We start from the raw sequence: 18,566 nt of genomic DNA on the forward strand, positions 1-18,566 counted from the left end.
GACTACTTGGCACAAGAGGACGACTCTATGGTTCCATGACATATTGGGAGTAGTTAAAATTAACACACTGACACTATTTGGCAGAAAAAGACACTGAACCATCTATTACGGTGTCTTATTCTGTCTCTCTCTCACCTTAAGGGTCCATCCAAGCTGCAGTCACACAGGGTGGTGGGGGGATGGGGGGATGGGGGGCAGGACTCTGAAGTCTTTGTCCCTGTATCAAAAGCACATCATCTTCATACGCATGCATCATCCACTGCAAAACCTCTTCACAGCCATAAATGACTTCTTCAGTTATCTATGCTTAAATGTATTTATTCCTCATAAAACAACTTTTATTAATAATTAACAAAAAAAATTATCAAAAAACCCTCATAGGAGTTCAAACTTCAGTTAAAAAGGGAAAAAAACTAACAAAAATACCATTTCAGATTTCCATAATAAAATGTAAAAAACGAATAGTAGACTTTCCAGGACCATTTCCACCGGTTCGGCTCCATCCAGTGTGTAGCGCGGGGGATTAGCGCCGCTGTCGGTTTGACCATTTACATGAAAAACTAATGCTCGCATTGTCTCCCCCTAATTAACTTCAGCTGCTCAGTCTCGTGAAAAAAAGAAAATAAAAAGAAGAAGAACAAAAACCACAGTAGAAACTACTGGTGATTTGTTCCTTAATTATGTTGAACAGTTGTAAGCAACGAAGCAACAGAGTGGATGTATGTGTCAAAAAACTGGCAAATGGCCGCCACAAGTGCTAACTGAAAAGAAGAGTCCATGACGCTCAGTTAGATAAGGTCCATGAGGATTTCATCCTCCATGACGCTGGAGACCTGGGGCATCCCGGGCTGGGGACCGGCTCCTCTCTGACCAGACATCAGCACCTGACCTGCACAAAGGTTGGGGAGGGGCAGAGGGATTTATTACAATATCAGGACTCAAACTAATGTTAATGGTCAGAGACTTGAAGCAGCATCATAAAAACTAATAAGGCCCTATCCTGATTTATTAGTTTTTATGATGTTCTGTAGTGTTGCCTTTGTTTTTTGATGAGTACTTTTTTAATGTTGACTTTAATGACACATGAAAAGTACAATGACTTCTCAAGATTAAATGACATCTGCTGTTAAAAATAACATTTTCCAACTTTTGTCTGGACACATTTTCTACATTAATACAAACGTGACCTTTTCAAATATAGGCTTTGTTTATCCATTTCCATTCATTTAGTTAGGGAGGTGCAGTTCAAATATCCTTTTGGATATGAACCTCATAACCCTTCGATTAGGGTAGTGAGGTTTCAAGCCCCTATGTTCTATTCTACTTGATTTGCACATATCAGAACTCCCTTCCACATCTGTGATGGGGCGCCTGCTGACCTGGCATGGGCTGCCTCCACTGGCCCTGCATTTGAGCCCCCCCTCCTGGCGCCGAGTGGACCAACTGCTGCCCCAGACCCTGGTGAGACATTATGCCCGGCATGTGAGACACACCGCCCTGCTGCGAGGACACAAGAAGACAAGAAAAGCCACGTTAACTCTGCTGAAACTCAGACTTCTGGATGTTCACACCAGGGTGATACTGTCTTTCTTACCGGCTGCTGTTGGCTGAGGAGGAGACTGCGAAGCTGCGGATTGGCTCCCGGGTTCGAGAGCCGCAGTATGGGACCCTGAGGCGGGGCTTGTCCGCCCTGTGCGACCTGGTTGGGCGGAGGGCCACCAACCGACGACTGCTGGTTAGCTGGTCCGGCTGCTCTCATCGCCATCTGAAGGAATTCCATCACAGATTAACCAGCCATATGGTTTTGGGTCACATTAAAATACTGAATACTGAAAGGCGGCTGCACCAAGTTGGGGGCACGTGGAAGTGATTATAACAAAACGACTTGCATGTTGCCAGGTGATATTTGCAATTTGTAACACCTTTTATTTGACAGTAACAGCCTTTAAAGGACAAACAGGACAGATAACAGTGGGAAAAGGTCAGATGTCGACCATCACGTCTTGTCCCGGTCTCGACCCCGTCACCTCATGCTCGCTACAAACACTTGTTATTCAATAAGTTACTCAAACTCATGCATGTATCTTATGAATTTTGAATATTTTTGGGGGGTCAGCGGCATGCTGCAAGAGGAGCATTCACAAGTCAACACATGCGGATAGGAAATTAGCTGTCCACTTCTTCTGTGTATTTTTGACTTGAAGCCACGGAAAACGATGGAACTACAAACTAATTTGTTAAATCACACTGCTGATGGTTCATAATATTGATCTGCCACAATATTAAAAACAGTTACCGGTTTTAATGCTGCGGCTTATCTGTGTTAGACTTTTTGTACATGAATGGCACATTCTTCACAATTTGTCCTACAAATTTCAGAAAAACCTGGACAGTTTTTAACATTATGTATTTACTTTATTCATGGTTATTTAGCACCGTATGTGGGCATCACAGAAGAGAAAAGTCTTATAAATTATAGTACTGTACTGATAAATCTGCTAATGTATGTAGTTAAATAAAGTCCGTCAATGCACAGTAGAAAAAACATTAAACCTTTAACAACTAAATCACGCCACGATACTTTAAAGGCTTTTAAACGTCAGTTGCTGACCACATGTTGTTCATATGATAAGAGGCTGCTGAGGGTCTCACCATGTTGTTCTGCCTCTGCTGCTCCTCCATCATAGAAACCTGACTAACAGGAGGCATGCCCACCACCACAGACTGGACACAGGACAGATCAGAGAGGAGGAGGAGGAGGGGAGAGTGGTAGAAGTGTGCGAAAAAAAAGAGGGAGCGCAGTGGAAAAGAGTGTTACCAGTAAGGCGTGCAGAAAACCAGGGGGACACCGGGGCAGTAAAGGTGTCGACAATAGGCAGTGTGAGAGGGGGAAACCGATGAGAGAGCACAAGGTAGACATGCCAGCACAGGGTACGTTCATTTACCTGCTGCTGGACGTTGCCATGGGAGACGGGAATGGGACCAGGGGCCCTGTTGAGAAAGTTCTGATTGGGGGGGACCTGACCGGGTTGCATTGGACCCACTGCACCGCCGAGCTGCTGCATGGAAACAGAAAGATAATGAGGAAATAACGTTTTTCTAACAGTTTATCAGCTTTATTTTACTCTGACACACCCATTAATATCTTTAAATATTCCTGACACAAATACATTTTCTCTTTTCCTATGTTCTGGGCTAAAGAAGACTTTGGCCAACCACTTTGCTTAGGCACAACACATCAGTGTTAAGGTGATCTGTTCGTTTATCACACATGCATAGACACTCAGATACACACAAAATGAGTGAACCATAAAAGCAGGAAAAAAATAAGTGAAATTAAGCAAAGCGCCGTTAAAAAGAGAAGTAGATCTTTAATGACACAGATTACGAAGCCAGAGGATTTGTAAACAGTAAGATGTGCCGCAACACGGAGGTGAAGAGGGAGAGACGTGTTTTCTATACGAGGCAGTAGCTGGAATTGTCTTGTGTTTTATCTGCTGCAATCTACATGAAAAACCATCTTCTCTCTTGAAGTCATAGCTGATCTGTGAATTCTAAACATACTGACATGATACACACATTTTTAGATTCATTGTAACTTACAATTTCGGAAGAGGATAACTTATCTCTGATGTTCTGTGCGAATATCACAGAAGGAAAAAAAAGACACTCCGTTTAACTCCAGACGTATTTATTTATCTTTCAGTATCAAAGTAATCCAGTGACAGTTTTCCATTCTCCAGCGCAGCGCTGTGGAGATCTGGCTGCACGAGAGTAAAGAAGACACGTGGGTGTGTCCTGTTGTATCTTGCTCTAGCTATCTGATGTGTTGCCAAAACTGCTAAAAAAATAAATAAGAGAAAATTATATTTTATCATGAGTGCAGACTCATAACTGGGCGCATGTATGATCATGATCTCTTTAAGAATCCGCGCTTGTGGCGCTCATCCAGGCCGAGTAGCCTTCTTCTCTCAATGCTTTTCCTTGTCAACATACTTCCTAAAAACACTGTTCAAGGAAGCACAGAGAGAGTGAATGTGCTACTAGAGGGATACCCACTTAATGTGTCTTACTTAAGACGGCTGAAGTCTCATTTAACTTCGGCTGAAATATATGTAAATGTATTTTTTGGAAAGAAACAAGGACTGTGGATTTTTCCCCCCCTCAGTTACTATATTACAATTGCTTTGGGTGGGTTTTCTTTGTGGCCAGGAAGAATTACAGTGACCAATAATCCTGTCAATGCACAATGTGAAGCTATTCTTTAAAAACGCATATCCATATTTAAAAAAATATATATTTTGGAGCATTCAACTGAACGGTTCTGTGTAAAAAAACAAACATTTAAAAGTGTTGGGCAAAAAAAAAAGGCAGCATGGAGGATGATGATGATACACCAGTGGAGATGTAACTTCAAGTGCCTCCTGCTGAGGGGTTTGCTATTTTTGGATTTTCACAGTTTTAAAACAAATTGATGACTTATGACTAAAGCCGTCTGGGAGTGTAGAAAAGTCACACCTATCCACAGTTAAAGGCTAAGTAGGAAAGAAAGGAGGCAACCTGTTGCTTTAAACTGCCGACAGACTAGTCTGGAAACACGCCAGTAAGTAGGTTCTGATTAATGTTAATAATGTCACATTTTGTTTGAGCAGTCAGAAATCACATATGAAACAATTGATAGCTAAAAAAGGGCGTCATTTTCATCTGTCAGTTGTGCTTAAAAGTTTGCTCTGTGGTGGCTTGTGTGTTTCCACGCTGAGACAAGGATTAGCACAAATTATTAACTACAGAAAATGGAGATTAAAAAAAAAAAAGAAACAGATTCATCCGACTGAATCCGAAAAAGTCACCTCGGGAAACGTGCCAACGCCCGGTGTGTTCTCTGACCAACAATAACAGCTTTGATTTATCTCCCGTGTGTAACATCCTGCATCACGATTTATATTATTTTATTATATCACTTTTCAGGGGGAATAACATATTAAATCTTTTTCTTGCAGTGAACAGAACAAACTACCATCTCGTTGCCGAAGAATGCCACTCCAGGGCTTTGCACACAGAAACCTTAACTACTGGTCCAAATTGAAATTTTAATTACGTTAAGATTGCTGTAGCGCTTGCCTATTAGCAATGCAGCACTGAATATGTGATGATACACAAGAGGTAGGAGAAGAAAAGAAAAAAATCTTCATTATAATTTCATGTCTTCTGCCTGCTCTAAATGCCCTGATGCTCGTACACAGAGATTCATGTTACATATAGGGCCGATGCGTTTTTGCGGAGACGTAGAATTAGCAGGGTGAGTAAACAAGCGCTACCGCCGCTGATGAAAGCAGACTGCGACAAGAAAACGTAATTTAACTCGTGTTAACCCGACGACTTTAAACAGAGGCATGCTGCTTCTCTGCGACAGGATGCTGCATTGTCTCACCAGCGATGCAGAATCCCTCTGTCCTCACAGGACGCAATAAGCCGGAGTGGAGCAGAAAGCTAATCCAGGACACATTTTAAATCACCCCGTCTCCCGGGATGAGGATGAGAAGGGAGGGAAAGTGACATTTCCATGCCATGTGGCCAAGGCAGCAGCGTTTGTGACCTGCAATGAACCTCGGAAGCAGGAACTAGTCCACCTGGTCTTTAGAGCGTTGTCCCGAGATTTTCTTATTCTGTCCCTAAAGACTGGCGCACATCGCTGCCACTCCACCGCTTGGCCAACAGCGTGTAATGTTTCATCTGGGAGAGTCTGTGTAAGCAAAACTAGAATCTGCCCAAATGTTGCTTTGTTTAAAGCTGATGCAGGGTTAGGGTTAGGGTTGATTCACTACTGTGAATCTTCTGTTTTGATGTAAAATGTTTCATCTTGTTGTTGTAGGTATACGGTCAAAGGTAATATGAATGTATTTTTTTAACCTCTGTGATTGATATTACAATGCGTGTGTATTGTAAAACAAGACAGGTGTAATAGGATTATAGGGCTGCAACTAACTTTTTTCATTACTACTTATTCATTACTTTGTGTTTTATGTTTGAATTTAAAATGTCAGAAAACTGTAAAATGGTCGTGAGATGATTGTGAAAATGTTTAGGTGGACTATGAAAAGTTCAGTTTACGATCATAAAAGACTAAAGAAACATTTCACATTTGAGAATTTGGAACTATTTGGTCAAATTTGCTTAAAAATTAAATGACAAAACCAGTTTATTAATTAACAATTCATGGACCAATCATGCAGTTCTAAATGTGAATATATTAAAAAAAGTCACACTTCTTACATTACGCTTAGATCTTTAAAATTTGGTTTGCTTGGTTACCATGGGTGATAATGGCAGCGAAAGCTTAACACAATAGCTAACGTACAACTGCTGAATGTTTCAAGAGAAAAAAAAATCTTATATTTGTTGGATTCCAAATTTTGTGACTGCATCCATTTTTTTCATGTTTGATTTTGAACAATACAATAAATCACATAACTAGTTACAAGAAATGTAATTCATATTCAGGAACTAATTCAACACAAGGACCACAGATATATCGCATCTATATTTCCCTCATTCAAGCAAACGTAATGAGGTGGGAGTGCAACAGTCAGCCAACGTTGCCGTTGAAGCTAATGCTAACCCCATTAGCCTCTCCGAGAGTGAGAGGCGTTAGTGGCTGCTCTAAAGACACCGGGTTCACTAAATGAAATGTCAAAAACAATGCACCTCAATTCCCCGGCGCTGCTCTATAATGCCTCCTCATTATCACCGTCCACACTCCCAATATTCTCTCCCACCAGCTCTTCCTCCTCCCATCACAACTCACCGCTCGGTGCTGCTGGACTTGCTTGTGGCTGGTGATGACTTGCCGGATGCCGTTGACGAAACCGCTCTGGTCGTTGGGGATGAGACCCATGAATATTCTCTTCTTGGATGAGTAAAGCAGCATCAGCACCCGCACTTCACAGGGCGAAGTCGTGTGGGGGAAGTGGACGCAGCCGGCCTGTGGGGGTCACAGGGCAGATTAAGACCGTGACATGGGAATCCGGCGCAATTACGGGGATGGGGTCGGGCTCGGGGACATAACCCACTCCTGAGCTCCTCTGCCCAGTCAAACATATCGGTTTTATAAATTGAATGCAAATGGGGTTAACTTAATTCACACAGTGCCTTCCTTTACACTGTAAATCAAATTCGGGCAGAGAGGCAGAGCTCAGCTGGACTGAATACTATTAATGCCTCTGCTATTTCTCAATGGTATTACCTTATTAACAATGCACCACACTGACAAAAAAAACCCTATCATTAATCTAGCCTTCTGGAACTGAATCAGAACTAAACAATTACATTTTTTTTTCTTTTTGTCTGAACTGATGGAAAGCATATTTCAAATCCTATTATCTAACTTGAATGTGATTGAATGTATGGAACCCCCTCTAGAGCATCCAGTACAATAGTGCAGCAAACGCAGCAGTTGTTCCACGTTCAGCCCATCTACTGGACAGAGGCGGGAGCTGCAGCTCATTTGTCGCTCATGGAAAATGTATTGAGAGCCACTGAATGATGCATAAGACCAGGAGCGTGGAGCAAATGCACATTTTAGGGACGGTAGTGTAGTGTAAGAACTTACAAAACCATTCGTCATAATGCGGTACAGGCCTTTCAGCGACTCCAAGTCTTTGTTGGTGAAGAGAAACTGGACCATTCGAGAGTTTCTGAAGAGGTGACCTAGGGTTGTCTACAAAGAAAAGTGGGCAGGCGAGCACTTGTTATGCATCATTCATAAACAAATAACTGCTGCACACAAGCGTCAGCACAAAACAAAACTAAAGGCGGTCTCACCAGTAACTGCTGTGGAATCAGCTGCATTATGAGCTTCTGTGGCCACTGGTCTGTGTTTCTGTTTGGAGACACAAATAACAAGGTGAGGTTATAACAAATCCTTTTCACACAAAGACGAGGTCCAGCGTCTAACTGGCTACTCACAGGTTTTCTCCCTGGTTCACATGCACTTGACATGGCAGCGAACGAGTCAGTTTGGTGGCTGCGTCCATGGTTGAGGCTTTGGGCTTCTGCAGGGAATTCAGAGAGGGTGGGGGCACGGGATGACACAAAAGTCAAAATTAGGACGTGAGGCTGAAAAAGTATCTCGAGGAGCACATGGTTAGAGTAATGTCACTTTACAAGTATCTTTGCAGGATTTTGAGAGATTTAAAATGTGTATTTGAAAATAAAAACAGACAATAAGACAAAGCTCTTGGAACCAATTATGCTTTCAATTCAACAAGCTACTCAAAGGAACAAAAGAATCAAAAATTAAAGATGCATTAAATACTATTGTGCTCAGTAAAGGAAAGGAAGTGATGATGAAGGAATGATTGACCCTGGTGGCTTGATGGTGTAGCAACACTCACAGTCCCTGGAAAAGTCTTTGCCGAAGGCGCCAGAGGGAAAACTTTTCGAATCCGCAAATTCAGGGCTCACTGTTGTAAATATTCTTCATCATTAACAACTAATTAATTAATGTTTTTTTTTATCCATTGGAAGTTTATAACCTCAGAGCTGCTGCCACATTTCTTGGGGGTGTGATCCATTCTTACCCATCACATTCTCTGTTCACACGCTTACAGGCTTCATTTATCAACAGGTCTTCATTTCAAATGCAGAGAAGGAAGTAATGTGCGTGAGAGCGTGCTGTGCATCTCTGGAGTTATTAACTGTAACTATATTCTCTGCAAAAAACATCACACTGAGTTCACACTGAAGTAGCATGCTCAATGTAAAGTGTAGACTCCAGCTCTGTCAGCTCTGTTGTGACCCTGGAGTTGCACCTCTGCTATTTGTGGATAACGTTAACGTCCGACCGTGACATTCGATGTTTTTGCAGGTAGAGGTCGGGATCTGGAACAGCACCTGCGAGTCAGACATCGTGGCTCTCTCTGCAGGAATTAAGCTGGATTGCTCAGTCATGATGAAGGAGGAGAAGCTCTTTTCCCAAGTGAGGAGAGTCGGGTCGTCCGGCTCACCAGTGGCTGCTCTCAGTCTACGCAGCGGATAAGTTCAGTTTAAAGTGGTTGAGCTAAGGATGCCTCCAAACTGTCTCTTTATTGAGGTGCTCTGGGATTTAAAAAAAAAAAAAAAAAAAAAAAATGGTACAGGACACCAGGACATGCTGAGGGATTTAATAGTATTTTTTAACTGGCCTGGGAGCAGTTGGGGAATATAGCTGAGGAAAATCGTGTATGAGCTGCCATGTTCACTCTCCTGCCACTGCCATACCAATTTGGACAAGCAATTAAAAAAAAAGAAAGAAAAAAAGACATGCAGATAAACTGTTCATTAGCACAAAAAAAAAAGAACCTCTTTCTAAGTGTGTCAATGCAGCAATCCCACTGGGAGAACACCCAGCTCTCTTCATCTTCCCGAGCATCAATACAGGATCAATGATCAATCAATCACATATTAGTCAGGCCTACTGCAGTAGTCCCATCACAACGGCTTTGTGTTTTGGTTTTCTCTGCAGACAAATGGGTTATTCATTTACAAAGCTCGCTAAAGCAAGAGGGAAAGAAAAGCAAAGGTGTGGACATTGACAATACAATCCTGTTAAAACACTTCTACCTTAGGTAGGTGGCTTTAAAAACATCCTGCAAAGTTACCCCATATTTTAGACGCACAAAATAATTGATTTCCAGCACTAACAGATTGAAATTCAGCCAAAACAGAATGCGCCATATTGATAACACTGTACTCTGAACAAGCTCCAGCCAAATGAGTTGGCATCCCCTTGCGAGAGGTTTTTTTCTTTTATCAACAACCGTTTCTGTAAATAAATCTTGGGTGTCCGTAGCAGGATTCTTCTCAACATTTACAGATTTTCCAGAGACAAATCAGCGACGAAAGCCTGATGAGTGAACTATGAGAAGAAACGGCAGATTAAGAGCGATATTTTTATGCTCTTAATCATTTCCACTCAGGATGTGAGCGACTGCAAGATTTAGGGTTTCCTGAGCTTCTCACTCGCCGTCCATTTAACTAACAAACTGAATAATTCTGACAAACAGAAGACGGGGGTGGGGTGAGCGTGTAGTCGATAGAGGGAAGATGAGAGTGTAGTCGATGGAGAGGATTGATCCGAGTCCGTCCACCAAACACAAACACTTGAAGGCCTTATGAGTATAATGCATAAAAGTCATTAACATCCATTTTCCCAGTTCAACGCCGACACTGCAAACTAAATCGATTTGACCTTGAGCTAAACCAATAGACATAGGTCGGTGTAACGGTGTGCAATTAATCACAGTGTGTAATAATCAATGACGCAGGATTATTAAGACATGATAGTGGTGGTGATCACAATATGTTGGCGGAGAACTCCTCAAGTTCTCAGGTCTCGACGATTTTTATTTCAGCCGGGAGACATCAGGTCAAGCAAAGATAATTAAAAGAAGAGTTTGACAGTTTGGGAAAGATTAACTTGACTGACGAGAGGAGGATGAGAACATCAATACCACTCTCTTGTCTGTCTGGTAAATATACATCTGGAGCCAGTAGCTTAGCATAAGCTAACCAGAAAAAATACAGTGTGAAGGTAACAAAATCTGTCTGCAGGTACCGGTATAATCATTTAACATTGTTTTTTTCTTCTTCTTCTGAGTTTGCTAGGATTTTCTTACCTACAGACCTAGCCTGGCGAGCTGTATCCCCATTTTCCATTCCTTCCCCCAAACTACACTGACTGGCTGCTGTTATATTTACCACACAGACATGAGACTGGTATCAGTCTTCTCATCTGTCAAGTCAAGTGGAGAGGCATTCTTTTAAATACTGAACTAATTTAACTGACGTCTGTCCTCTTTTGAGTTTGGAGAAGTGAAGTTGGGGAGCCACTGAGCTAAGCTGGCTTTCAGCTCAGCCAGTAAGGTTTTAAATCCAAAATGCTGGTTTAAATCCATTTTTGGAGAAAAAGACCACTTGAAATTCAGTTGTCAGTACTGTGACTGTGGGGGATTTTAATTAATCTGTAATGATCTGGGAAAACGACTTCTGTTATATATTCTTGTTACCTCTTGCCACTCTAGAACGCCGGTCCATGCAACGATCTTGTTGGTCACACCTTGCGCCTGCCCAACTGGATTTGCACCGCTTGGAGGTCCTGATACACCAGGCTGTTGAATAAAACAGAAGAGGAGGCGGTTACACGTGTAGTTAAAGAACAGAACCTTTTCCTGTCAGAAAGAATGCACAAAAAAAACCCAAGAATAAAATTATTTCCCATTTAGTTAATAATACAGAACATGTCAGCTGATTAAACCGGAACATCACTACATATTACATTTGGCCAATTATAGAATAAGATTCAAAAGAATGTTCTGCTACAAAGGAGAAGAATTAATGAATTTGAAAACAGAAAAAATTAAATAACAATGACTGAACCCACTGTGATTTTCGAGGGAAAGTGGAACATGTTCTGGTTTTGATCTGACGGTGGTACTAACATTTGAAATTCATTTTGATATCAGACTTCAGACGTTCGTCTGCAAATTCCGCTCTCGGGCTGCTGGTGGTAGGGCATCACTGGATTAGGGAAGTCGTGCTTCTCTGACTCCAAATATTTGAAGATTTAAAAATGATTTATGCATTAATGTCGTTTACAAAGGGGGGGAGAATAGCAAATCAAGTCTTCCCCTGAGTGCCGCGAGACAGTTTAACTCCACCTGATGTTACATGGGGGCGGCTGTGGCACAGGAGATAGAGCCAGTCATCTACCAACCTGAAGGTTTGCGGTTTGATCCCAGCTTCCCCGTGTCACTGTGTCCTTGAGCAAGATACTAAACCCTAAATTGCCTCTGACAACTCTTCAGGCACTGTATGAATGTGTATGAATGTGACTTATCCTGTAAAGCACTTTGAGTGGTCAATAAGACTAGAAAAGCACTGTGCATATATAGTCCATTTACACATTAAATAATAATGATAATTTTTTTTCAAATCTACACAAGGTTAAAAAACAGTTCACATTAAATCTTTATTATAATGAAACCAGAAGTAACCATATTTGGATGAGAGGGTGGAGCTAGGGAGAAGCTTTAAGGGTGGGTCCCACCTACAACTGCGCCCAGCACCTATTGGAGTCAATCACGCGGTATTCACGCCCCAGTGAACACCGAGCTCTCTCATCTACATTTGACTCTAAATGGGGTCATACATCTAAATTAAAGTGAACATCACGCTGTATTAAATAAGACTACAAACTAGAGATTGAGACCATAAACTCCTCAGGAAAATGTTTACTTACGTTGTAAAGCAAGGGAGAAGTAGTCATTTTCTCATAAGACTTCTTTTTGCAACCGTATTTCCAATTTGATATACAGCCCATTGTACCACCCCTGTCTCTGTACAGAATAGTGAAAATGATAATCACTCATCTTTTTTGCCAAATGACCAGTGCTAGGTGTGTTCATGTGAACCTAATCTACAGGTAGGACATCTAAAAGTGACAGCAACTCAGCTGATGGGATAAATGATGCAGTCACCTATTCTACGACTAAGTATATGAGCAAGTGACATGGAGTAAATGGGATAAAAGGCTTTTTACAAACTCTGTGGTTGTATATTTAACATGGTGTCAGCTGACTGCCCTGTTAGTAAATACTGTACATAGAGCAAGGGAAAAAGCTGAGTGTGTGTTAATCCAATTTGAATTCATAGCGCAAGAGAGGCAACAAAAACCTTAATCCATCTCAGGATTTCAAACTGTGACTATAGCGCAAACTCTTGGGTCGCTGAAATTCTTCCTTTCCGAACACAAGGAGGCGAGGATGGAATAACTCGCGAGCACAATTCCAACAGAAGAGACAGGGGACTGGATCTACATCATTCTCTGCAAGTTCAGCAGAAGGTAGCATGTGGCTTCAGCAGTCTGAGCTAATCACATCAAGCCGGTATCTTCCAAGTTACTGTCTCTTTAGTACAAATTCCCACTATGTGTTATTATCCCTCCACAAGGAACGCGCAGAAGGGAAAATCTGGCACAAAAAAAAAAGATTTAGAAAGGCATCCTGTTCGTTTGTCTCTAACTCAACCATAGCTCCACATCTGAATGCATTAACGGATTGCTTCATGGCCAGTATGGACAGGAAGAGGGATTATAGCAACCGATAACCGTTTTTAATGTACTGTATGTATGGATGTGTGAGCAGTGCTAAGACAAACTTCAAAAAGTGAAATGCATAATGTTTTTGAGAAATAAATCATCATCAAGGCAACGAAATAGATATGTTGGAATCTAAATAAGAATATTAAATTGGTATAGTAAATTGAAACACACTTCATTGAGTCCTGTGTTATGTTTTGCTGCGTTAATTCACAAATTTAACTCTTTCATTTGTTGCATTTCTTTTCTGTAGGATACCTGGAATTCAGATTTAGAATCGTGTCTTGAGCAGCGGGGAAATTTAGGTAGAACTTACCATGTTGGGCTGCACTGAAGGCGCCGTGGGCTGATTCGCTGTGGGCTGCTGTTGCTGCTGAGGTGGCTGCTGCGGTTGCTGATTGGGTGCAGGCTGCCCTGGGGGCGGGACTGGCTGCTGCTGCTGCTGCTGATTGGGAGCGACTTGTTGCTGTGGCATCATCGGCTGTGATGCCGTGGTGACCGTTGATATGCTGGGCTGACTGAGCTTCACCCCGGCAACCGATGGGATGTTGGGCTGACCTGGGAACGGGGGACCTTGATTGATCATACCTGGGACTGATGGGAGAGAACATGACAATCAGAACAGACGCTACGTTTTAAAAACATGACCATAAAAATATAAGCTAAGATACTTAAATAAAATAAAATATTTTTTACTGATCCAAAGATCCTGTTTTTATAGGTCATTCTGGGTGAGAGCCACCAGTAAATACCCAAAATATAAAGAAACAATACATTCACACTGTCTAGGGAAAACTTCTTCAGAAAAAGCAAGGCTATGCTTTGCTGTAGGAGCACATACACAGTCACACTGTCTCAGTGTTACATACACTTACAGTATTTAAACAGACAGTGCAACTAAAATCTTGGCTAACGTAAATTGTTCCCAGATGCCCACGGAGCCCCACTGGTAACTCACAGCGACTCTTCTGGACGTTGGCTGCCTCCACGGCCATCTGTGCAGCCACCTGAGCAGCAGTCATGGGGGCCGGATTCTGTCGACGGCAGATGAGAGGAAGACAATGCAGGGAATGAGAACGTTTAAGGGAAGGCACATAAACACCACACTGCTGCCTGAAACTGAGCCAAAAGAGACGGCAGGAATTAAGTCTCCGGGCAGCCTCACGCTACACGGCTACTTGCCCATTACCTGATAAGGGTGGGTTGCGTTAATGGGTGGAGGGGGCTGTGGAGCTCCAACGAGAGGCTGAGAGACGGGCAACGACTGAGGGGGGAGGACAGGTTTGAGCGGCCCAGGACCTCCACCTGAGGAAACTGGAGGGAGACAACAAGAGAGGCTCAGAGGTTGTTGTCTTTTACGCAGTTCTGCAGCATAAACTCGAGACAGCTCTGTCTCAAGTCACAGTGTAGGAGTAGAATAATGTCTCGCTATGGGTGAAAAATAAGACATAATTAACACGGAATTCACTCCTACCCACTGAAAAAGTGTAGGAGTAAACAATGGGAACAGCTGAAAATGGTTTTATTTATAACTACCGAAAACTAAAGAGTGACTTTACATGATAAATTACAGCAGAGCTGTATGACATATTCAATATCACCAGCCACGTTTAACACATGTGAAATTAGCGAACTAGTATCTTACAGACAGATCAGTGGGAATGTCATTATAGGAAACTGGATTCAATAAAAACAAAAGTTAGTGGAATTTTCGAGGAAAGTCTTCTGCCTATAGAGGAAGTACCGCAAGGAAAAGGGCAAGAGACAAAAAAAAAATTTAAAAAAAGATGCACAGAATGAGATAAACAACATTAACGCAAGATTTCCTCTTGTCATTTGCAGCCTGAAGGAATAGAAAAAACAGCAGAGCACCATCCTCTCAAAAGTGGGTTTGGAGATAAGAGGCTTACAAAAATGCAGCTGCTACAACTGGGAACCTATTTAAAACGACACTACTCCGCAAACTGCCACAGATAATCACGATGAACAAATACTACACTGTATGATCCTTACTCTTAAATACTCTTCCTGTCTCTGTCTTCATACTGTGAGTAAACTCTACGCGTATTCATAGAAAATAATTTAAATTGGAGGGCCAAAAAAACATCACATCAATCAGTCAATAAATATTGCTAAGCATTTCCTCGCAGTCAAAAAACAATTAAATATGATCAAACAGACTGTTCTGAGCACAGAGGCTGCCCAGTGCCCACCCACACAATCTTAGGTTATAATAGACAATGTTTCTCACCAGGAAGTGAAATGCCTCTGACGAGGACCATGTGGAAGGGATCCTGACTGTAGTCTGGATGGGGCTCGACCACCCCGCCTACAGGAGACGCCCGCTCGAACAAAGCCCTGAGAGCAGGCAGCTTCCGAGGAGCCACAACCGAGAAGTGAATTCCTTTCTGAAACAAAAATACGAAAACACAATAATGTTGTTCATCTATCTTCTATCCATCTTAAACACTGAATAATATTACTACACCATTCATAGAATATGACATAACTCACATCTCTGATGATTTTGACTAAGTTGTCCGCCGTGCAGCCGGTGTAGCTGACACTCTCCACAGCAGGAAGCAGATATGGAGGAGAGTTACACAGCAGCACACACACCTTGTGGGTTTGACCTCTGGAAAATGGCCAAAAAAAACAATAAATGTTTTATCACTACCATTGTTTACCTACGCATTCATTCCTCATGCATTTGATATTTTAATTGAATTATACAAAAGAATTTGGATGATATTTCCACACTCAGTTGTGGCGCTTTACATATAGAGGCCTGAGAGCAGTCGGTTGCATTCAAAGGAAACAATAGGTCGACATCGAACAGCAGAACAACCTGTCCCTGAGTTTCCTCACTGAGCAAAACTTTGAGTAAATACACAACAACAGTTTCATCCATTAAATGGTTCTGTTACAACGATAACGCACACAGATTACATTGCTATATTATGACCAAACAGAACGGCGGAGTGTTAATATGTTTTTAGAAGTAGAAATAGAGCAGTTAGTAATGAGCAGTGTGCAACAAAGAGAGGGCCTTACATTTGCTCCCTCATCTTCTTAAAGTCGTCAAAGAGCTGCAAGGCCACCGAGAGCCCCTCTGCTATTAGACTACAACTCTCTGCTCCTCCTCCCATGAACCTGAGAGGGAAAACAGGAGATTATTTAATATCTAAACATAAAAACATCTACTTAGTAATGATTGATTAGGTAATGTATATCACGTTACTGGATGCTGTCGATCCAAGAGACGAACTCAAACGCCGAGCTGGTTGGTGCGTGACACTGGACGTACGACTCAGGAGCACAGTCCACTGTGTTGAACACCACGAGACCGTACTGTGTCCCCCCATACTGGAGCAGCAGAAAAAAAAAAAGAAAGTTTCATAAGCAATATTGACATGTGAGAAAAAATAATGATAGTTACAACAAGGGGAAAAACACTCACATCTCCACCAAAATCTGTTTCTGCTGGGGGCCCTCCATTGAAATATCTGTGTGTGTGTGGGGGGGGGGATCAAGACAAAAAATAAAGGCATTTAGGCATGACAACATGAAAAATAACACAATAACTCTGAAAATCAGTGTTGTTGTGTCCTCACTCAATAGCCGGAAGAATGTAATTCTTTCTTAGAGATTCAAAGTAGGGTCCGAGGTTTGCCGTCCCTTCGATGACAAACACCACGTCAGCCACCTGGTTGGTCCCAGGCTTAGTGGGGGGCTCCATGAGTACCGAACCTGCCACCATGGAACTGGACAGAGTAGGGGCAGATTTTACATTTCATCAGACACCTCCCTGGTTAATCTAATAATCAATTATGTTTTTTGACAGCAAATGAACAGAACTGGCAGACACCAGCAGAAGAATCAAATACTCCCAGTGCTCGTCCATACTGATCACAGTAGGGCTGCAACTAACCCTTGATTATTTTCACAATCGATTAATCCCTTGATTATTTTCTTGAGTAATCGATGAGTTGCTTTGGTCCATAAAATGTCATTAAATGGTGAACAATGTCTATCGTGTTTCTCAAAACCCCCAAGATGTTGTTTTGTTTCGTCCACTCACCAAAGATATTTAGTTTATTGTCACACAGGAGCAAAGAAACCAGAAAATATTCACATTTAAGAAGCTGATATCAGAGAATTTTGGCTTTTTTCCCCTCACAAAAACTAATTCAACCGATTATCAAAATAGTTGTTGATCAATTTAGCAACCGATAACTAATCGGTTGATTGATTAACTGTTGCAGCTGTAGATCACAAGGACAAAACTGCTTCACTGGAATACAGGTAAAAAAAAAAAAAAAGACAAGCGTAGAGGGTTATTATTTTTGACTTTTTAAAATATAATACTCCTCTATAGGTTTTAAAAACAAAAGCATCACACGTGTTAAAAAAAGTGGGAGTTTTACAAATGAACATCAAATTAGGCTTTTATGAAATACCTTTCGAAAAAGAAGGCAAATGGTTATTGTGTAAGTTGGTGCCACTTTGGAACAAAGTGTGTGCGTGTCTGTTGAACACAAAAGTTACTGAGTGAGCACTGAGGCTAGCATGCTAACAGGCTAACAGGCTAACGCAAGCAGCGTAAACAAAGCATTCGACTACGGACCAACAGTGTTAAGTGGGTGTAAAGTTGCCCGCGGGGAGTCGGACAACACGCACGAGAAGGTAAATACACTCTGCGCAACAGACGAACTCCTCGCGGTTTTTCATTCAAGGCATGTCAGACGTCAATGAACGGACTCGGGCTAACTCAGTTCACTGAGCCTTGTTAGCTACTGAGCTACCATCCGGAAGGAAACTGATCTGTACCGACCTGGTGGTGTGCGGCTGCTAGCGGAGTCACGGGTTCAGGTAGAAAGAATTAAAATGAAAAATAAAAAGGGGCTAGAATAGATGCGGACTAACCCCGAGCCGCTAGCATAACCCATATATATATAATATCTATGGCATAGCCATCATAGCCATTTGTTGTATTTTTGACGGAAGTGACAAAATAGGACGCGCCCACAAAGTGTGACGTCGCGGTTTTCTTCTTCGTCCCCCTTTTTTTCCCCCCTGCACACAAGACAAGACAGGGCGCGCCTGGGCGGAGTGCTGCCACCTACCGGTTAAAAGCTTTAAATCAAAGAGGGAGTCTCAGCTGTGGTCACTGGGGGGCGACGTGTCAATGTATTTTCAATATATATATTATCATTTTTTTAAATTTCATTTAGGCTCAACCCTACGTGATTAACAATAACTAATTGCTGCTGTAACTAATTAGAAATAGTTACAACAGCTTAAATTAATACTCATTGAAAGTCACTTATACACACACATGTATGGTTCATGCTGATCGAGATCAGATCTATAATTATATAGATCTTATATTTTGTATATGTTTGATGAAAACATACACATTTTTGTTCAC

The 18,566-nt window shown here is 41.9% G+C and overlaps 1 protein-coding gene across 5 annotated transcripts; it reads right to left on the bottom strand.

Annotated features, from left to right (window-relative positions):
• Positions 1-302: 302 nt before the first annotated feature.
• Positions 303-18,163, bottom strand: med25 (mediator complex subunit 25). 5 transcript variants are annotated; one of them, XM_035615732.2, is made up of 20 exons: positions 17,970-18,162; positions 16,750-16,899; positions 16,596-16,641; positions 16,377-16,501; positions 16,190-16,288; positions 15,650-15,770; positions 15,387-15,543; positions 14,325-14,449; positions 14,094-14,169; positions 13,452-13,729; positions 11,046-11,147; positions 7,966-8,048; positions 7,822-7,879; positions 7,610-7,717; positions 6,806-6,982; positions 2,946-3,059; positions 2,653-2,724; positions 1,595-1,765; positions 1,380-1,500; positions 303-889 (listed from the first exon to the last, which is right to left on the bottom strand). In XM_035615732.2, the coding sequence occupies exons 2-20, from the start codon at positions 16,893-16,895 to the stop codon at positions 789-791; spliced, it is 2,280 nt and encodes a 759-aa protein (XP_035471625.2). In that variant the 5' UTR covers positions 16,896-16,899; positions 17,970-18,162; the 3' UTR covers positions 303-788. The 5 variants fall into 5 exon arrangements, with proteins under 5 accessions (XP_035471625.2, XP_035471624.2, XP_035471623.2 ...); XM_035615731.2 differs by having other exon boundaries at positions 2,946-3,056; positions 7,966-8,051; XM_035615730.2 differs by having other exon boundaries at positions 7,966-8,051.
• Between the last annotated feature and the right edge of the window lie 403 nt (positions 18,164-18,566).

The sequence above is a fragment of the Scophthalmus maximus genome, chromosome 17 (genome assembly GCF_022379125.1).
Source record: "Scophthalmus maximus strain ysfricsl-2021 chromosome 17, ASM2237912v1, whole genome shotgun sequence".
NCBI lineage: Eukaryota > Metazoa > Chordata > Actinopteri > Pleuronectiformes > Scophthalmidae > Scophthalmus > Scophthalmus maximus.